At 36.4% G+C, this 23,248-nt stretch overlaps 1 protein-coding gene across 1 annotated transcript in view; it reads right to left on the bottom strand.

Annotated features, from left to right (window-relative positions):
* The window catches only part of LOC117407189 (Krueppel-like factor 12), a 79,194-nt gene that overhangs the window by 25,113 nt on the left and 30,833 nt on the right, over positions 1–23,248 (bottom strand). Inside the window, exon 3 of the mRNA XM_059029349.1 lies at positions 8,591–9,146. Coding sequence (XP_058885332.1) covers positions 8,591–9,146 — 556 coding nt within the window. The remainder of the gene's footprint in view (positions 1–8,590; positions 9,147–23,248) is intronic.

Below are 23,248 nucleotides of genomic sequence, written 5' to 3'. Positions count from 1 at the left end.
TTGCTCCAGTGAAAACCCAACTGTATAAATGAGGAATTGTATGTAAAAATAATGTGATATCTTGTAACAATTGTAAGTCGCCCTGGATAAGGGCGTCTGCTAAGAAATAAATAATAATAATAAAAAATATTCCTATCAAACTGACATCTGGGAACTAGGTTCAAATATAATTATTTATTTTAAGTTCCATTAATAGTGAGATAATTATCTATAAACTAACACATGCTTTTTCTATTGCATTTTTTATTGAATAAATATGAAATAATAGTCACTATTAGTGCTGTAACAGTAGTAACATCATGTAATCACATTGTTATTAATGTAACTTAAAATAATGAATTTCCAAACTGAAGCACATTCCTACATCTAATCTAAAGCATAATATAACAGGTTTTAAATAGATCTTAATACCGCAGAACATTAACTCCATATTCATTCACTCCAATTTAGTAATGTCCAATTATTCTTTTTTTTTAGGCTCAGCCCACCGCTACCACCCCTGCGCTGACTCGGGAGTGGTGAAGACGAACACACGCTGTCCTCCGAAGTGTGTGCTGTCAGCCGACCGCTTTCTTTTCACACTGCAGACTCACCATGCAGCCACCCAGAGCTACAGCGTCGGAGGACAACGCAGCTCTGGGCAGCTTACAGGCAAGCCCGCAGGCGCCCGGCCAGACTACAGGGGTCGCTGGTGCGCGGTGAGCCGAGGACACCCTGGCCAACCTAGCCCTCCCTACCCCCAGGCGGCGCTCGGCCAATTAAGCGCCACCCCCTGGGAGCTCCCGTCCTCGGTCGGCAAAGGAATAGCCTGGACTCAAACTTGTGACGTCCAGACTATAGGGCGTATCCTACACTCCACGCGGAGCGCCTTTACTGGATGCGCCACTCGGGAGCCCCACCGGGGTGATTTATTGCCCCTTTATTAACACGACTAGATCTTCTGCTGTTTTTTGTCATTACAACAGTCCTTAAACTCAAACTATTATAATTAGGTCTTGTTTTAATTGTCAATATTTTATAGGATCATTTGTGCTATAATTGTAGATTACTTTTCTTTGATCTCTTAACAGTTTGCTTCCTGTTTCTTAAACATAAGCCAGTACCCCGGATCTGTGTGTGAACGTCTATTTGAGGAAGCTAAGTTATGCAGACTGTCAATATTTTCCTCTTAAGGGAAGCATTCTTTATCACAGATTTTTAAGTTATTTGTATAACACTCTGTTTTCTTGGGGAAATGTCACTTTATGTTGCCTTAGCTGAATACCTGGAGTGCATTGGCGCTACAGTGATTACACACCACTAACGTCCACTGCCAACCAGTTCAAGTGCTCTGCATATTTTTGACATGTCTGCTACTGAAAGGTTGATCTGAAGCAGAAAAATGACCTGAAGCTATTCTGTACCAATGAGATCCCCAGGTGATGCTTAAGCAGATGATAAAAAACTAGGACAAGACTGTTATATGAGCCATGAAACTCTAGTGTAGATTAAATGTTTGGAGGCTGTGTGGTCCAGTGGTTAAAGAAATGGGCTTGTAACCAGGATGTCCCCGGATCAAATCCCACCTCAGCCACTGACTCACTGTGTGACCCTGAGCAAGTCACTTAAAGATTTATTAAGTGCGTTTACTAGGCATCTCCAGCCCCGCCCCACCCTTTCGTTCGCTATAGCTTTCACATATGCTAAGAAATAAATAATAATAATAATAATAATAATAATAGTTGTACATACCAATCAATCATCTCCTGATCACTCGTTTTATCACCAAACGCCTCAATAATGCGATCCAAGTCATTATTTTATTGCTATAACATCTGAAAAAAGCTCTGCAAATGTCCGTGATATTCTCTGAGCGCTGATGCAGTCACAGGCAGCTTGTTTCCTTATGGCCGCCCCTATCTGATCCCAGGGGCAAGTATGAATATTCATGAGATACGCCCTTTTTTTTTTCGGCTTGTCTCGGCTCCTGTCGCTCCCACTCGGCCATTGAATGGTTTTCTCGGCTTTTTCTAGAGAAAAAACGACTAGAAACCCGTTTTTTGCGTCTTTTTGATGATGTCGGACAGGGTCCGACATTGGACCGGATAGGAACAATTGCAATGTCGGACCAGGTCCGACATAGGACCGCAAAGGGTTAACCTCCTTGTGCTCCGTCTTTCGGGTGAGATGTAGTTGTAAGTGAGCTGATGCATAGTTCACACGCCCTAGTCTCTGTAAGTCGCCTTGGATAAAGGCGTCTGCGAAATAAAAAAAAATAAAAAATAAATAATAAATGGGATATATATAGATAGATATAGGTAAAGTCTGTGATAGATTAACTGAGGGGCGATACATTGGTCCCCATATCACAAGAAGTCTGTACCCAATATAAAGAAATCTGCATCAGAGTAGATGATATAAAGAGATGCAGTTCTGCTGTCAGGGGGGCGACAACAGAAAACCACATCTCCCAGAATGCAACAGTATAATAGACTAATTGGGTAAGACAATTAGCTAATTGCCAATAGCTGATTTTCATTTAATTAGGAAAGGTCTGTATATAAGGCCAGCCTAAAGAGCTGTTGAGAGTTTGCTGGGCTAAAGCCGGTGAGTACACAGACCCACTCTGTGGAAAAATATATTTTAAAATACTGTTTGCGTTGAAACAAAAGTGAATAAGAATTTGTTGTTTTATGGAAGGGAGAAGGTATCAGCCCTCACCTCTACAGTCAGGGACTACCAGGACAAAAGTACCCCAAGTTTAGTTAGTGCTCAGAGGGGCTGATGTAAAGATAGATGCAGTGCAAACAACTGTGCCTGCAAAATCCAAATTGCCTGGCAGTCAGGCAATTATTTTGCACTGTGGCCTATGTAAGCTTAAGAGCAATGCAAATTACTCAACATGCGCAAATAATGAGCTGCAATCATGATAATGAGTGTGCTGTCAGACCAGGAAGTAGACAGGACAGTACTGAGGTGAGTGAAGCACTGATGCACAGTTTAATAATTAAATAAATACAATGTTTGAACAAAACACTAAAACACAGACAAAACGGCACAGTGGCCAAACAAACCGAGACAAAACAAACAAGTATTGTGCTGTAAAACCAGTACGGATAGTAATTGTTAATGATCTTATTCTCCTAAACTCACGACTCACGACTTTTCATATATAGAAATTGGCCCCCTTTTATATATTTAAAATATATGGGATATATTTAAAATATATTTTAGTCTGTAATCCATATATTTATTTTATATGGATTACAGACTAATGATAATATATGGTGCACCATATATTTTCAACATATAAAATAAATATATGGATTACAGATTACATTGTAAAGTCACGCAAACATCAACGCCTGACAGAAGTTACTCATATTATAAAAAAGAAAAGTTTACAACAAACCTTGAATACAAACTACACAATATGCAAAATTAACATTGCTCAGGGTAACCTGAAAACCCTATATTACCAATACAGACACAAACATTATGCACATCCTCCAACCAGCTTTCCCTCCCACACAGATACACAAAGAAGCAGACAGATTACCCTACCATACACAGATGCATGCTCACACACAGACTACCTAAACCGATCAAATCTAATATTTAGGTATGCACATACATACATTTGGTATCTTTGCCTGTACCAAAACATATTCTTGCACACACAGAATAATAATAATAATAATACAATGCTATATTCAATTCTATGATTTCATCTTCCTGTTTTTTCAAATCTGGCCTTGTTTCCATGGAAACCTGGCCAGAATCAGGAATAAAGGGAAGCAAATAGACCTTCCGGAATGCCTGTCAGCAGTTTCTCACAGTAGAATTGAGGGGGTGACAACATTCTAAGAGCCCATGAGATAACTGGTGTGCATTTTAACAAGATATAGGACTCCTTTGGTTTAAATGAAATCGTGTTTACTGTGGTTAGGCAACAACAGATAAACAAAGGCTGTTTTTAAAGTACTGGAGAGCTAAAAGAATAGGGAGTGTCCACGCTTTTTTATTTCAACATTTGGGTGTGAACGTGAGTTCTAATTAATGCAATTAAAAAAACAAATAGATCATTTGGTTGTCAATATTATATACCTTTAACTAATTACATATTTTCAAAACAGCAACAACACCCATTTAGTTTGTATCTCAGAGGTGAAATCTGTATAAGTCTGTTAAATCTCCCTTTTGTGTACACTAATGATTTGTACCAACATTCATAAATGAAACATATTCCTATAGGCTTCTCTATTATTGTTTTATATTTACTAATTACTGTATACATCAACTGGACTCTGCTCTCCCGTGGTTTTCTATGGAGGTCAGCATTCCTGTCGTTACTCAAGAACGGAAGGTACAAATTAAGCATGGTTGAGAAGACATTATGACACCTATTCTCATAGCATTGCTGTGGTGTTTACAAGGTAATAATGGAACTCCCTTGTTAAAATAATGCTCTTGAACCCTGGTCTCTGGCTTTGTTGATGTGTTTACTGAATTCCGTTTTACCTTGTAAAACTCCACAGCAATGCCAATTTCCCTTAAATACAACATAAATATACTACTATGAATCACACTTTAATTGGTATTGTCATTCTATATTTCTTGTGTTTAGGGTGCTTCTCTTAGGGTCTAGTTACCCACCACAGATGTGTAATTCAGACTAGGTCATCCAAAGTGTCTTTATAGAAGTGAATACTAGCGCCATCTAGTGATAGTCAACTTTGGATCAAGTTTCCTTTTGTTTTGCCAGCATTACTGTGCACTAGAGGGCGCTGGCTCTTGTTAATATAAAGACTGGCTGATTTAGCCTGCATATTATATGTCTATGACGGGAAACTAGAACTGAAAAGCAGTTTCTGATAAAAGTCAAAACACCTTAATGTTAATCAAAAAATACATACTTGAAACACAATACGAGTAGATGCTTACTTACACAAAGACATATTCCTCTACAGCAAAATAAGTTTCCTGCCCTAATATAAAATTCAGCAAGAAATGTAGTGCTGTTGACTAAATATAAAAACCCACCTTCAGTATCCAGATATGAGTGATACAGTGTGCTAATTATGACTCTATTTTTGACATAGTATAACTTAAAATTATGTTTGCTTCTGAATAATAAACGTTTATCACAATATGCAAAATCTATTCTTAGATCATTGGTCAAATATATTTTTTCTAGGGCTGCTCCGATTAATAGATTAAATCGGACTGATTAATCAAATAAAGAGTTGATTGCAGATTATTTATTTATTTTTTTTTACAGTTCAATCATCCAGAATTTTATTTTTTTAATATAAATTAAAATCAACCAATAGAAGATCTGCATTTTCTCTTTAGTCCAATCATAAGTGGGGCGGAGGCGGGGCATAAACAGTTGAGGGTATTCTCCATTTAGGTTGAAGAACGTCTTGGGTGTTTAACCAATGGGAAAGTCAAAGATCTGCCCAGGTTTTGCAGCAGTCCAATCATTAGTGAGCAGAGGCGGGACATAAATATGCTAGGGTAAGCAGTGTAAGAATAGCTGAATTTCGCATGATATTGCTTATTATAGAGACTGTTCATGAGAATTATATTGAGAATTTCAAAATACTATTTCAAATTGCTTTTTACAAATTAAAAAAATGTCATCAGACAACAGAGACATCGTAGTCGATTTGGTTACGAATCAATTTTCAAGAACGTTCTCAGAAATATTGGAGATTGTTAAAAAAGGGAGGTATACACCACAAATACTCGAACTGACACAGGAAGGGAAGGGATATACTCGCCACTTACCTGGATAAGGGCGTCTACTAAGAAATCAATAATAATAATAATAATAATAATAATAATAATTATGTGGAATTACTTTCTCTAATTTCTGACTACGACAGCATGTTAAGCAACCACTTGTCAATAGCCATAGTATTCGCGGGTACCGAGATTCAGAATGACTTAATCTCTTCAGTGTTTCAGGTTCTGCCAAATGCAATAAAAGCAGAAGTACAGAAATCTAAGTACATAGCTGTAATGTTAATGGTAGATGAAACAACCGATGTTGGAAACGCAGCTCGGATGTTTTGTGTTTTCAGGTATATGACTGACAGTGGCCCGAAATAAAAGTTGTTCTGTGAATTTGTTACATTTACCAAAATAAAAAATAATAATAAAATGTTTTAAAAAAGACAAAATTCCCATTTGGCTTATTTTTTTTTAGATTCTATTGAATTTTTAAGTATTACTATGCAGGACAGCCGCTATAAGATATTTTCCTTTATTAAAAATGTGGACGGATTAATATACTGATTAATCTACCGATTAATCAACTAATGCCCATAAATGAACCGATCAAAAGTTTTAATCGAGTGACAACCCTAATTGTTTTCATTTTCCAAACATAACCTTTTTATTTTATGCTGTTTTTTTAATATGTGACTTGGCTTTAACTAACAGGATTTATTATTGTATTAATACTTGTACTGTGATTCTTGAAATGTATTTTTGTTTACGACTGTAAGTCGCCTTGGATAAGGGCGTCTGCTAAGAAATAAATAATAATAATTTAAACAAACGCATGTTTTCTTCAGCATTTATTTGTATTTGCTATTTCCACTCCTCCCCTTTTCCATTTTTACAAAAACAAAGTTAATTCTGACCCAGTTTTCTACATGTTTTTGTCAGTGTGCATTTGGGTGGAGTTGCTGTTGCTATGTGTAGCTAAGTGGTTGCTGTTCCACCCATCTTCAGCGTTGGTTCCACCCAATTACAAAACACTTTTTTTCAATTATGTGGCTGACAACCAACTTTTTAAAAGCTTCTCTCTTAGGACCTCACTTGGGGCCTTCAAGACTGGGAGAGACAGATATCCCAGATAAACAGTAAAACAGCCGTGTCCCTTGTGCAAAGTGCTACAGCCTCAAAGACATTTCAAAGCACACCCAACAACGTTTACAGCATTAAAACCACACCCTTGGGGAAATCAGTTCCAAAATGGCAGTTCACTAGACAGGTTGCCGGGGCAAAGAGAAAAAAAAAAACCTGAGAGTAATAAAAAACAGACAGGATTGTGGTTCTAATTAAAATAAGAGCAGAGTCCCAAATGGCCTACATTACCTGAACTTGAGGCAAAGCAGCAGAAAACTCACAGAATCTTTTCTTATTGGAAATCTCTAGACAGCTCTCTTTAAATAATGTACAGCTTCAAAAAGTTCCTCCTTGGTTGAGGGCAGATTTATCTTTCTCTCATGTATTTCCTACACCTTGTTTCTTACATGCCACAGTATGAGGTCTATCTGTAACATGAGGCTTCACAAGAAGGGTTTGTAACTTTGCATTTTCTTTACATTTCCATTTTAAAAACATGTACAGTATAAATACCTAATATATTTAATCTACAGCTGATTATATTTATATACTGAACAATGCAGTGTAATGTAGTATGGGAGGGTAAACTATATGAACAAAAAAGGTCAGGGAAAGGCAACCTCAACTGATTGATGGGAGTATGGTAACCCTGTGTAACGGGTGGATGGGACTCGGGTTATAAAACCTGTAAGATTCAGATCATTTGTTGCTTTCCCTCCCTTGCACGCACATGTACACTATTGTGTTTCTTTATTAGTATTACCTAAGATGTTGAAATGAGTATTACTGCCGTTTAGCATTCGTTTTTGATTTATGCTTATGTGATTGCTTCCCTTTCCCTCTCTCTTCAACCCTTCCCTCTCATTATTATACAGCGCATATACTGTACCAATGTCCCCTTTTCCTCACCTGTTTTGTAATCTGTTTACTCCTGTCCTCTTTCCAACACTGCTCCCCTCCAGCTTCCCCTCTTCTCCCCCGTTTGAAACAGGAAATGTACTGTTTCCTTCAACTGTTACAATGTTTAGTTTTTTTCAGCCAAAGTATTCCCGTAAAGTAACACTTGTTTTTTACTACTGATGTAAGTTTTTTTAACAACAGGATTTAACAAAAAAAAAAAAAAAAAAGAAGAAATATTTCTCGTCATACCCGTATAAATGTTTACCATATTACAAGCATAGCAAGTGTAATACATCATAGTGAAAGCAAACCACGGTAAACTGTGATAAAAACATAGTATAACTATAGGACAAGCATGGGAAAACTGCTAAATTACTGTGATGTCACAAAAGAAGAGAATGCATAGTGGCCAATTGCTCATTTACTTACAATTAAATCAGTACTGTTGAGCCATACCTAGTGTATATACATGGCCTTTTAGCTTCAAAGCAGTAATCATCTTTATAATTCAATAAGTTAATGTATGTACAATACATAATTAATTATAAAGACACCTGGAGCCATTAGAGATTATATAGAGGACACACACATCAACAGTAAACATAGAAGTACTGTACAATATGCCTACAACTGATTTGTTTTTACTGGCACTTGAACACCAACATGTTATAGTTTGATATTGAAAATACATGGATAAATATAGATATTACCATAAAGCTCTTTGCTAAGAACACTGGTACATGTGTTAGTGTTCTTTGTTCTTAACTTGGAACTTCTAATATAATGTGTACCTTCTGTATAGGTACAGTACCTTGAAACGGATACATATAAAGAACAGCCAGTTCCTTACCTTTGACCTGGTGTCTGCCTTCCTCCAGCAACGGTAACATAATAGTGGAGTTCAGACTCCCTGGCGACCTCACTGCTGTGTATACCAGAGGCATTGACTGGACCACCACAGGGATACGATGCACGTGACTCGTCAGTTTGTTAGTTTGGAGGTTCATGGGGCTGGAAGGTGGCACTGGGTGGATGATGTGCAAAAACTGCTGACCCCGCACCCCAGAGGTGGACGCCACAAGTGGGCCTGGCGATAACATGCCTGTTGACGATGCTGATGATACTGAGGCAATGACTGTTGGTGAGGAGGTGTGCCCTGAGGAGGAAGAGGAGGATGAGGAGGAGGAAGAAGGGGAGAAGGCCGATGTCACCATGGAAACTGGTGACGACTGTGACGATGAAACAGCTAAGGGGGAGGTCCTGGCTCTGTGTATAGACAAGTCCACTGGCTCAGTCTGTGTTTGGAACTGGTCAGTTGATAGCAAATCCTCTGGAGGCTCTGGTTTCACTTTACTAAGTAAAAGAGGCACGGCTTCCATAGTGGGATAGTTGTGGACTTTTGGAGACTGTGGGGAAAAAAATGGGAAGAATTAGGCATTGTGGTTTTCAAGGTAGAGCTGTAACAGTTACATCACCACATAACTCACTGGGCAGCAAATTTTAAGAATTGTAACATTTTCAATGAAAGGAGAACACATGTTGCAAATACTTAATTAAATCTAACAACAGTTTTTTTTCTTTTATTGCAATTGTGCAAAATGCAATATTGTCCGATTTTAAAGACATGGCCTTTAAAAATGCAGCCAGCTCTCTAAGCTGAGTCAACTTTGGCTGGAGAGCAGACCTTGACCTCCCACTCCAAAGACATTTTAAATGACCTTTTTATATACTCCATGGATCTGTTTTTACTGTATGATGTGAAGAAAAAATCAATCCTATCATAAATGGCAAATTATTACCACGTATATATACAGCCTAAATGCAATAATATGTATGCAACATGTCACACAAACTCCATAGATAATAATAAATAACCAATGCAACAGTTAAATATACTTTTTTTTTATATATATATATATATATCAAAAGAATAGCATCAGCGAGGATTCTGGACTATGCTTTAGAGTTGTTGGTTATAAAAACCACATTTCAATCAAATCAAAAAAAGTCATCACTAAAATAAAAAGTGAAAGTAAAAATAAAATAGTCATGTTAACAGTGGCCAGATTTTAAGATGTATGGGTTTAAAACTGTCTCCAGTGATCTTGATAAATCAGGAAACGAAAAGGTATTTTTTTCAGATAAAAATATAAAATAAAATAAAATAAAAAATATATATATATTAAAATGAATGTGCCTATAGAACATAGAAATAACATGCTTCTTCATTTCATCAATACATTTTTCATTAGTTTGTTCGTCTCACTGAAATCTAAATAGGGACCTCCAAAACAGTTAAATGTGAAGATGTTTAAATGTTAATTCACCAAGACCTTGCCCTGATACTTGATTTGTCTTTAACCCTACACACGTGCAACTGTTCACACGATTATTCAATTCCTGTTTCGGAGATACTGACAATTACTTTCACAGAGAGAAACCATCCTACTTGTGACACTAACTTCAGCCAGTCAAAAGAGAAAACCAATGAAATAAATCCACTCTTCTGACTACTATGCAACTGTAACCAACGGTTCAGTTTCAGGAGAAACACTTTCTGAAGAGGGAAATGATTTATACATGTAGGTGCAAAGAATGGTAAAGCAAGTCTACTGGTATTACTACCAAGCTACCAAGTGCCTATAGATTTAAATACATTTGAATAGGAATCACACGTCTCTGCTGTGGCTTTGGTTACGTCTCTGTTTACATTTAAAGAGAAACCAGTCCTGATCACTAATGCCAATGCAGAACTGTTTCAAATGTGTACTAGCTAACTGCACATTTTTTTTCGATAATGGGCTCCCTATTTCTTAGCTTTAAAAGAAGAAATATGCAAATGAGAGCATGCGAAAGCACGGGAAGTATGTAAAAAGAACAACAAACAGGGTCTGAAATGCAAGTGGTCAGTTTTATAAAACCATTAGATCTCATACTACAGCGGGTTAAAGAGGATTATATCTGTCTGTCATTGCAATCATCGTTGTCAGTCCATTTGTTTTTAAAACTATTTCTTAGAATTGAATTATCAGCTCCCCAAAGTTCAACACACTATGTTGCCTTGCTTAAAGGGAGTTAAAATAAAGATGCTTATTTACTTTGATTTGGTTTGTGTAACTTGATTCAGCTATATTTAGAACACTGTAGTGGGAAGATCAGGATACTTTATGTTTTTGTTTTAATGTTAGCTGGGAAAAAATGCAACCTGTACCTTCTGAAACTGCCACACCTCTTTCAAAGATGCAATCTATTATTATTATTATTATTATTATTATTATTATTATTATTATTATTATTATTATTATTTAATAGACCCTTTTATCCAAAGCAACCTACATAAATTAAACACAATATAAAAGTGTATAAGTTACAGCAATCTAGGAGAACACAATGCAAACATGCACTCAGTCTAGATGATGTTAATGTTTAGTATAGTTAGCAGTAACAAATGACTGGGTACACAGATTGCATGTGGTTACGTGTATATGTGGGTGTATTTTTAAGTAGACCACCTGCAGAATACTGTAGGCTTTCCAAAGGCAAAGGGAAAAGGCAGATCATTGCTATTCTTAGCTGTGCATAGCACTGGCACACCCAAGCAACAACATTATCAGCTAACTTTTGCAACCCACATTAACTGATATCATTGTACTTGTTAAAATAAGCTAATATATTCATCAATAACCTGGAGAATTACTGGAGGTCAACAAAGACTTCAATACCTTAATTTTAGTTATTCCTAAATTAAAATAATTCCCTCAACCAGGACCATAAAAGGATATAAATCCCGACAGCAGATCACTTTATTTACCACCGTTTGGTCCCTGATAACTGCACAGTGCGAACCTCACAATCACACAATCATGCAAGACATTCAGGGAACATGGTACAACATACAGTCAGCACTCACATATCCAACCCTGTGACAGATATTCAGATAAACTGTAACATTGAAGAGATGGGCTTAAAGGATTTAAGTCAATTATATTTATGTATGGAATTAAACCCAAGCAGTACATAAAAAAAAAAATGTGTGGGAAATAAATAAAAAAAACTAATTGCAGACGTACTGGTATAAAAAAATAAACAGAGAACATAAAACTGAGAAGTATACACTACCAATGCATCAATGATACAGATTAGTGTTTGCATCCAGGATGGTTGGTGATGAAAATAACCATAACATTGTCATTGTCAAGCACCAGCTACAGAAATACATCTACATACTCAGGAGGACCCACTACACAATAAATCCCTTCTAAAAAAAGAGAGCAGCACTGATTTCATTAACAGCAATTCACATTCTAGAATATACACACTGAACAGTTCTCACATTCTAGAATATACACACTGAACAGTTCTCACATTCTAGAATATACACACTGAACATTTCTCACATTCTAGAATACACACTGAACAGTTCTCCAGGCATTACTTACAGCTGTGTTAACATGACTTCATGTACTGACTGCTGGGTAATGACAAATATACTGTATGGATACCAGCACATGGAAGACATCACAATTCTAAGTTAACTTCATCATCCCAATTAGGAAACTATGACCATTATTGTGGCATTTTGTGGGTTTTTAAATGCAACAAGTACATACTTCTTTTTACTCTTCCCTCTTAGTAAACTTTTCTGAAAGTTATATTTATCTAAAATTAACATTAATGATTCAGTAGCATGTCTTCGAAACTTTGAATATATGTTCAGTAACTGATATATAAGGGTTAGAAACCCTAAGCCTAAAACAACCTACAACATTGCAGTATGTTCCAAAGAAAAACAAATAAACACAGAAAATGAATGTGCAGTGTGAGTCCCAGCCACAGCCTAAATATCTTAAATCTCCAAAATACTAGAATAGAATGCATGATACCAAAAATGTACAAATGCCATAATGCAAAACCAAGCTCCCTAACAAATATCATTTCGCATTACACATTAAGAGTAATATACCTCATTACCAGAACAAAATATGTCAGATGGATAATAGACTGTGGTGAGGTTTACATACGGTGATCATTTCTCAAGCTACTGCCATTAACTATTTGTGTTACATTTTGCTTTACACACCGCTTGATGAAACCGGTTTACATGTAGCTTCCCTTCTTGAAAATCTAGTCATACTCCTCTCAAGAAACAAACCAAAAAAAGCATTGCATCCCTTTTAAAGTAGAACCCTTTTTGCATGTAATGCACATTGCTTGGGATTTCTGTTATTGAAGAGATTAAAAGAACATCTTACATATTCCAGTACTCTATTGGATTTTAAGAAGGATTTACATCAAGGATTCAATTTACATTACAAGCCTATGCTAAAAAAATCCCTCAAAGACAGAATGCAGTGCATGTAATTGAATTAAACAATTTCACTAATAAATAAATGTAATGCTGGAATTTAGTTTTTATAGGCTACTTCATGTACCGCTAATGCGTATCGTGCATAAGACAACAATAAACTGAATTAGAACTATCCTATTAAAATATTTTGTAAAGCACTAGGGAAGTAGAAACCGTACTGTATAACAGCTTGCTTGCATGGTGAAGGTTTTTAATCCGTAACTGATACATATTTTATTGCAAAGGATTTGTGCAATGATTTTGTAACTTCATGATATTTTTTTGTTTTCTGTGCACAGCACTCACATTTTCATGTCAAGAAATTGAGCATGCTAGTTTATCATGAAAAGAGATGTTTTCTCATCCTTGCCATGAAAATATTTTATCATGAACATGTCTTGAGGAATGTTCGTGACAAAGTTATCAGTGTGATAATACTATAACATGATAAACTCCAAACCGAGCTTGTCTTATGAATAAAGAGATCCTTAATTGATAGGATAACTATTATTTATTCTGTATCACCTATGTTTCATTTGTAGATCGGTGTTTATACACAGGCACACACACTCATCTGTATTGTGGGAACTTTTTATAAAATGGCATAAAGGATGTGGGTTCAAGGAAGTGGTTTGCTTATTTTTCACCCTTTTTTGTACTTTTTCTGCTCTTACTACTGGAAGGATCAGTGTTTAGTGCAATGCACTCGCCACTCTGAGTGTTGAGTCATAATCAGACACTGAAGCATTCCACTTTGGCCTAGGAGTGCCAGCCAAGGATTTCAAATCAATGTCTTTATTAACAATAGCAATATTAGCATTGGTCCCAATTTTGTATTTTGTACTTCAATTTGGACTCTACACATATTTCAAAGTCAACCTTGGTACCAAATAGTTTCTACTGGTCTAACTAAAATCTGGCCGTGTGACCTAGTGCCAGGAAGTGATTAGATACCAGGAAGTAAAAGAATACAAATAATGAATGTTTCCCATACCAGAAAGAGGGGCCAGTGACATCGCTACTAATGCTAATAACAGGTAACTTGTGAACCGATGACAATGCAAACTGCAAGCAAGCGCCTTAAACATTATGCAAAAGGGCCAGGCTCCTTTTAACATCATCTCACGACAGGAGTCAGAATGCATAACAGCAGTGCATCACACAACACTGCCTGTTACACTTAGTGGTTTTTATCTGAAAAGCATTTTGAAGCGATGTATTTCGAAAGGCCCTATATAAGAAATAAAGAGTGATTGATTGATTGGTTTAATTGTTAAGCATTTGTTTTTTAAATCTATGTAAGTTATTTGGTCATATGGTGGCAAAATGGTTGGGTGACACAAATTGAAAGAAATAAAAAAAGAACACAGCACTCATTAAAACGTCACTGGTATGTAATTACATTTTAAGTTATAAAAAAGGCTTGCAATAAAATAAATATTACGTAATAATGAGATTTTTTTATCAAAAAAAAACGTACTTAAAAAGGATGCAGACACAGTTTAGAAAAATCCTTTACACTTATTCTTAAAAGCGTCAGGGTGCATTACAAATACAAATCACTAGCACTTATTTAAAGAAAAAAGTCATACACAGGAAGTGAGAAAGGGTGGCGACTGGGAGCCAACTATGACCTTTTAAACTTTCTCTGTCAACTATCGTTTGAACCCAATTCATTATAGAGAGCATCAAGAAACCTTCAAAAGCTACACGATGAAACCTGCAGGTAAATGTATAACAAGATAATAACCTGCTTCAAACTGAAAGGATCATTACTTTCAAGATGGTGAGTTTGTCTAGCCAAGGGTGCGTACAATGCTGTATCTGTTGAAAACAATTAGACCCTGTACTCTAAACAAACTCAAACACTAACCAAACAAACGAGCCACTGTTTATCTTTCATTTCATATTTAACTAACAGTGTCAATTTGCTTTGTGTTGTGGGTGGCTGTATGGCCATTGCACAATAACATGTAGCAGGAGAAACTTCTGTATAAAATGCAATTTACTCAGCTATAACAATCTTTTTATTTAATTGTACATTGGAAGTGTATACATTTAGGACATTTTTTTAACCTCTGCAATTAAGCCCAATATCTAATGAGATGGAACAGTGACTAACACATCTTTGTTATAAAGGGTGGGGCTGCAGAACAGGACTAGGTTTTAAATTCAACCAAAGACCAGATTTACGATTAGACAGGACAGATGGACACAATAATATGATCGTCCTTATTATAATGATCCAAAGTCCGATGGATGTCAATACCGCACAGTGCTTAAACATGTCAGCAACATACCTCCATCATGGCTGTAAATACAAAACTAAGGCTTTCAGTATCATGAAAAAGTGGATTAAGATGACCTACTGTACATTCAATACATGTAAAATGTAATTTCATAGTTTTCTAAATTATAATAAACTCTGAGCAAAAGAATGTTGTAACCAAGTTTGATCACAATTTAATCAGCAGCTCTCTACGTACTTATTTCACAGATTCAGATGACTTTCACTATATACAGTTGTAGTCAAAAGTTTACATAACCCAGTGGAAATGTATAATTTCTAGAGATTTTCTCAAAAGCAAATAAATTATAGGAAAAATCTTTTGTAGCAAAAGTTTTGGTTTTGTGGATGAGGAAAGAAGTTACAATAAGTAGATGTCTACAATTATTTATTTCAGCAATTTTTTTGCAAAACTCCAAAAAAGCTCATTCAAAAGTATTCGTATCCTGACAAGGAAAATTAAATTAATAGCTAGTTGTGGTATCTTTACCAATAATAACCTCTTTTAAACAATTAGGATATTTGTCAATGATTCTTTAGTGATTTTTGACCATTCTTCAACGCAAAATTGTACCAGTTCATCCAAATTCAGAGGACTTCTCTTGTGCACACTTCTTCAACTAAGATTCTCAATCGGATTTAGATCGGGACTTTGACTAGGCCATTCGAGAACCTTGATTGTGTGCTTTGGATCGTTGTTGTGTTGGAACGTCCAACTGTGCTTAAACCAAGTTTTGTAGCGGAGGGTTTCAGATGATTGGTCAATATCTTTTGGTATGCTATGGAATCCATTTTACCATGTATTGGAAATACATTTCCTGTGCCATTAGAGGAAAAGCAGCCCTATAGAAGGATATTACCACTTCCATGTTTGGCAGTAGCTATGGTGTTCTTTTCTTTGTATGCCTCACCAGACTTTCTCCAAACGTAATGACCATCAGCTTGACCAAATAGCTCGGTTTTTGTTTCATCACTCCACAAAACCTTTGACCAGAACTCATATCCATTCCAATGCTGTTTTGCAAACTTTAAGCGATTGTCCTTGTGACGTTTTCCTAAGAGTGGCTTTTTCCTTGGCCTGCGACCATTGAGACTGCCACCATGCAATACTTGACCTATGGTTGAAATGGAAACCCCAGTCCCACTTGCAGCCAATTCATTTTGAATATCTTTGACAGTCAATCTCGGATTGTTATTTTACTTGTTCTTGGTGAAAGAACCTTCTTTCTTCCAGACCGAAGGAGCATTGTGACAGTACCATGAGTCTTGTACTTTTTGATAATAGAAACAATAGTTGAAATTGGGATACTCAAATGCTTGGAAATCTTCTTGTATCCTTCTCCAGCTTTATTATTGACTTATTGGTAATGACAGCAATCATCCTATGCCTAACCCTTTTATACTCTCTAAGAATGTTCACCTACAATCCAGCATTTTCTAGACTTTTCTAGAATTAGGTTCTGCGTTATCATATTGAAATTTCTAGCACCTTGTAGACAATACTATCATAGCATCAAATGGTATGAATATTTTTTTAATTAGTATTTTTGGAGTTTTACAAAAGAATTGCTGAGATAAATAATTGTAGACTTCTATTTCTTGTAACTTTTTCCTAAAATAAATAAATTAATAATACAATTATAACAACCTTGACTTGCATAAAGAAGGAAAAACATTGAGTGAAATAGCTCTCATCACTGTCGCATCACTGTCGATCAAATCAACAGAACAAAGGTCACTCTTGAAATCAGGATTTAAAGGATGTGTTGCAGTAAGAATACCTCTGTTAAGGGGAACAAAAGGCTAAAATATGCACAAGAACACAGACATTGGACTATGGAACAGTGGTCAAAGGTGCATTGGACTGTTGATGGATGGAGAACGACACCTGTGCCTTCTGCCAGTTCTGTTGTTAATTCAACACTTGTCTTCTTTCTATTCCTTAAGGATATTATCTTCAAGTATTGCTCATCCTTGTTAGACAGCTTTTTGGGTCTTCCAGTCCTGGGTTTGTCAATTACAGATGATGTTTCTCTGTACTTGTTGATTATGCTTTGGATACCACACCTTGAAAATCAAGTGATGCAAGCTATTTCACTCAATGTTTTTCCTTCTTTATGCAAGTCAAGGTTGTTATAATAGTAGAAACACTAGTGGAAAATGCAACATGACTAAGACTTTTGCACAGCAGTGAGTGTATATAGGGTCACAGAGTGGTAAAAAGAGTTCAGTCAGGAAAACTCATGCGATAGAAAACAATATTTATTAAAGCATCTTTGGCCCTTAGACTTGCCCTTCGAGGTACCCCTACCCATAATTTAGTTTGTTTATAGTGGAGAGGCTGACTGTAGAGAAGCCATGGGCAGGGGGCAAGATTGCTGCCCCCTCCCCCCCTTAGACAAAGCAGGAAACCAGGTGGAGGCTTGGGAGGAGGAGGCGAACTCTGACGTACAGCAGGGAAGAATGGATTGAGGAAATATATAAAGACCTTTCTAGCTGATCATTGGGCGTGTTGTTTATCGAATGACGAATGAGGAGATACGAGCCATTTGACTGACGAATGTTCTGGAAATGAGAGTGCCTAATGTGCTTGATGTTTACGATTTCAATCTATCTTAAAAAAGAAGTTCCCTGCCTGAGCCACCGCTTTGCTAAATTGCTACACCCACTTCATTCCAGTCAAAGTACTGCTGGTGAATTATATATTACAGAATCTTAGTATGTTTCATTACCAGTTTGCATGCTAATGGTCACAATATTACACCAGTAATGTTCACTGGATACAGTGACTAACATCTGACTAATAACACAGCTGCTTTCCTGCTAAAAGGACAACCCTGCTGTGTGTCCGTGTTCTGTAAGACAAGACACTTGTATCTCAGGTATCAGACAAAAAGGGGCATCTCCTCTCGCAATATCCTTTAAGCAGTAAGGCTAGGCCTTTCTCAGCACAAGCTTTACCACAGTGTTATTCGTGTTCTTATCAGATAGAAAGATACAGCTCAATCTCAATCCCACACATTAAACACGTTATTATTTATCTTTAGAACTTAACCCTTCACAAGCACAAGTGTTCTCTCAAACAACTCATATTTACAGTAATTGTAGCTAACACAATAATCCCATAAATCATGTTGTACTTCCATTGGCTGTATAGGTCTCAATGTGCAGTTCTAAAATAAACAAGTTATAGCACACGTGTATTTTCATTTTAAAAGCGTGATTTTGGTTACTACTTTAGATTAAAGGAAGCTCTCAGTTGCTATGCCTTATTCATGGGTTATCTCTTTGCAGTTGCACCCCCTGGGTCATTTCACCTCAGAAGTCAAAGCATATTACTGGCTGAAAAGCATGAAAGTCAGTAGGGGAAGCATCTGATTGGCTATTGACAGAAGAAAAAAAACAGTGAAGGGGTGAGGACACTTTTGCTATCAAGGTGAAATGACCCAGGTAGTCTAAACTGTTTCCTATAACATGTTTCTTTCAAAGCTGCACATTTAAGAACTATAAAATGAATAGATATGCATGGTGGAGCAATTCTATTTAACTATTTTGTTAGCTACAAGTACTTTAATGACTCCAGTCAATGTTTGTTGACTTATATCATTATCTATGAATATGTAATTACAACCAATACCATTTTTCTTGTGAGTCTAGCCCAACAAACTATAAAAAAGAATGCCTCTAAGCAAATTAATCTGGATTTAAATAACTCAATTTAAGATTTATTTTATTTTATTTGTTCTGTAAATCTTTTCCTTGCGTAACATTAAAGAGACATACAAGTAGATTTTAGTTCTAATTATGTGTATATCTATGTAGTATATGATCACTAAATAATAAAAACTAAATCCACTTGTTAAACAACACAGCTGTAATGGATAAGCGACAGCACCTAGTTTTAAAACACTTCTACTGTGGTGTTCAAGCACATGGATTCTAGTTCCAGGATACTAGGCATACACTCATCTTACTATTGCAAGAAAGGTTTAAGTTACACAGTCAGTAACTGAACAGTAACTTTGCTTTCTGCACTGCATCATCTTCTCTCTTCATGTAACCATGCCCTACTTGCTTCTGCTTGTATCAGTTCCCAGTAGGTGTTTAGCAAATTGGTTGCAATTACATCTCCTCTTCAAATCCATCACCTTAATATCTCTAATGCCAACGTTATCTAGACTAGGGCTTAGTAGGTGGTCTAAAACAACACAGCACTTGCACAATACTGGCAACTCTCAGGCAAGAATGTGCTGTCATAGCTGCATCAGAAACAGTACCATGGAGAATGCTGAAATGATATCAAATACACCTAAAAAAGACCACAATGCTACAGGTTTACAAGAAAGTGAGAGCAGCTGGACAGATCGGTCTTCCAAAACTGTAATACTGGGTCAAACAGTTCTCCTATGAAAAACTATGGGGAAATGTTGTATCTCACTTGGGCTACTATGCCTATAACATGGTATCTGACAACCAGGCACAGAATCCAGGCATGTAACCTTGTTTGTGGTCTTGTAAATATTTGTATGTTGGGTTTGTGTAGGCAGCATTGTTCACTAATGCAGCAGTGTGGAGTAGTGGTTAGGGCTCTGGACTCTTGACCGGAGGGTTGTGGGTTCAATCCCCAGTGGAGGACACTGCTGTTGTACCCTTGAGCAAGGTACTTTACCTAGATTGCTCCAGTAAAAACCCAACTGTATAAATGGGTAATTGTATGTAAAAATAATGTGATATCTGTATAATGTGAAATAATGTATAATGTGATATCTTGTAACAATTGTAAGTCGCCCTGGATAAGGGCGTCTGCTAAGAAATAAATAATAATAATAATAATACTGGAAAATGTTAACAGTATTCCAACAGTAACCCTGACTCAACTTTAAAAGGAGATGCCCCAATGTGCTTCTTTAGGAATGCGGGATCTGTGGTGAATCTGCTGTCATAGTGTTTTTACACCAGGGAAGCAAAGGGTGTCCCGCTTATAGAAACAGGAAACCACCGATCTGCAGCAAGCCAGTCTCACTTGAAGCCTGGTATTTATTATTTATAAGACAGCTGGTCTAGCTCTCTTTGTGGTGCTGGTTCAATGAAAGAAATCATTTACCTATGTTATGTAATTTACTGTCTGAATCCATCATTCATAGTGATGCAAATTCACAGCCTTAGTTCACTTGTGAATATAGTTTTCTTTAATGTATACTTTTTTGTATAAAAGAAGCACTACCTCAAAGTTATCCGCTATAGTGGTGCTTTCCATCCTCTACTATTACTCTAGAGTATTGTTTATTTTCTAATGTGTTGATGTTTATATTGAAACATTTTACAGGGTTTATAGGTATCGGGAAAAATAACAGATTATGGTGATTTGGCTTTTGTTCAATTTAGTCATTTTCATGTGTAAGGAAGCATTAGAATAGCCCTTGCAGTGCACTTAGTATTAGTTTTCAATATCTGTTAAAGTATTTATTCTTCTTGTATTGAAAAGCATTCAGAGGGGGTGTATAGTCTCTATAATTATACTGCTGTAAATGGGTATTAAAATGTCTTAAATGATGTAAGAACTGTGTAATGATTTGGCAACCCGGTCTATTAATTTAAATATTGAGACTGGATGTGAACTTGGAACCACATATGAGAAACTTACCAGTCAAGTAAAACAAATCCATCATTGTCTTATTCTGATGTCAATTCTCTACATTTTCTACAGTCGCTACACCACACACTCACAAAGCTGAATCCCCAAAACCACATCAACATCACCTTGTAAAACAAGCAGAATCACATTATATAGTACAGTATACATTTTAGCAACACAAGGAATTCCATCTGCAATGGTTTGGTATTCGAGACCATTAAAATAAACAACAAAACAGACAACTCTCAATAAACAGTTGGCAGTTTGCCCAGTTGGGTGCTAGTGGCTCATTGAGCTAAGCCTTTTATCTCTTAGTCCAAAAAGAGTTCCATCTCCTGATCCTCAACATGGGCAATGCTCATCTTTTGAAATAGCCATGTATTAAAGAACTAAAAGCTTCTTAATTAATTTAGTACTGCAAATCCAAACTTAATCACAGTGTTTTTTTTGTTTGTTTTTTTTAATCTTTTCTGGAATGTTGCAAGATGTGAACAGTTATGAACAAAAAACTATAATTAAAATAGATTAATGTCAATAAATTGTACATTTTTGGCAACATACTTTTTAGCTGCAAGTAATAAGGATGAACAACAAAGATCTTTTATGGGCTTGCATGTTTAGCCGCCTATGCAGTATGTGTGTGTGTGTGTTTTAAAGACCTTGTTGCTGAGCACTCAGTTGTATTCATTTGCATAATCTGCTGTGCTAATCATGTCTAAAGAAAGAAAAAGATTATTTCAGTCCATTTACATTCTTTCTGAGCTTCCAGTAAACCTTTTTCCAATGCTGGGAACAGCATTTTGTTCATATTTCTGAAGCAGACACAAAAAAGATTCAGTATGTTCAAATGCTAACCTCCAACACTGAAAAAAAAACCACCTACCCCCTGATTTCTGGGCAGTGTGTTTCTGTTTAGGTGTTTTACTGTATTGATGATTTCCTTTCAGTGAATACATATTACCAAAAGAGGACCAGCATGTCATGCATGCATACATGCTTTTCCTATGTTTCGATTTGTGTCATAAAAGAATAGCGATCACTGTGCTGAGGTAGCCACTGAAGTCTTGAAGGCATATTCCAACCACCATTAAGGTTAATCGCCACACACACAGAGACACTTCATTAGCACAGACCTCATCGGCATAACTAATTCTTATAAAAAACAATCAAGCATATTTGACTGATTATAGGGTACTTTGGAAACTGTTCCTCAAAGCTATTTACTCCTGGGAGCAATTTCAACATTAGTTTTATGAAAGGAAAACAGACCAGTTATAAATCATAAATATTAAGAATGCATTTAAGTGCACTTCAGAGTCCATCTATAAACATGATACACTGAGGACTTATTCAAATTTAAAGTCGACAAAGAAAGGCTAAAGCATTCCGTCAATGTATTTTTCTCAAAACTGTACACCAAATTATGGTATACTCTACTGTATCATTTCTGTTGCTTGGAAATTGAAATGTTGATATCCAAAACAGACTTTACAAATGGCAACAAACAAACATAAGACAGTATTGTGACTGTGTGTGTGTGTGTGTGTGTGTGTGTCTATATATATAATAAATATGTGTGTGTGTGTGTGTGTGAAGGTAGAGTCTCTACAGTAATACAAAAGTTAAAAAATCTTTGAGCCAAACATTCAGTTTTATTATTTGTTTATTTAGCAGACTCTTTTATCCAAGGCGACTTACAGAGACTAGGATGTGCAAATTATGCATCAGCTGCAGAGTCACTTACAATTACGTCTCAGGGTCAGTGGCTGAAGTGGGATTTGAATCAGAGACCTCTTGATTACAAGCCCTGTTCTTTAACCACTGGACCACACAGCCTCCTCCGCTTTTAATGGCTTACCAAAAGTTGTAATGGCTTACCTGATGAAGACAAGTTAGTGTCGAAATGCATTGTTTGTCTATCTTACGACCATGTTTTTAAACAAAGAGATTTTTTTATGAATACAAATGAGCAGGAGTTAAATATTGAATCCTTCTGAAGAAAAATGATGCGCGCGACTATGAATGGCCCTACGGAAACTTTTGGTAAGCCATTAAAACTTCACTGCATATAACTATGGCAGCAGTGTGGAGTAGTGGTTAGGGCTCTAGACTCTTGACCGGAGGGTTGTGGGTTCAATCTCAAGTGGGGGGACACTGCTGCTGTACCCTTCAGCAAGGTACTTTACCTAGATTGCTTCAGTAAAAACCCTACTGTATAAATTGGTAATTGTATGTATAT

Source organism: Acipenser ruthenus, chromosome 8, assembly GCF_902713425.1.
Source record: "Acipenser ruthenus chromosome 8, fAciRut3.2 maternal haplotype, whole genome shotgun sequence".
Taxonomy (NCBI): Eukaryota; Metazoa; Chordata; class Actinopteri; order Acipenseriformes; family Acipenseridae; genus Acipenser; species Acipenser ruthenus.
The sequence above is the reverse complement of the archived record's forward strand: the minus strand, read 5'-3'. Positions and strand labels throughout refer to the sequence as shown.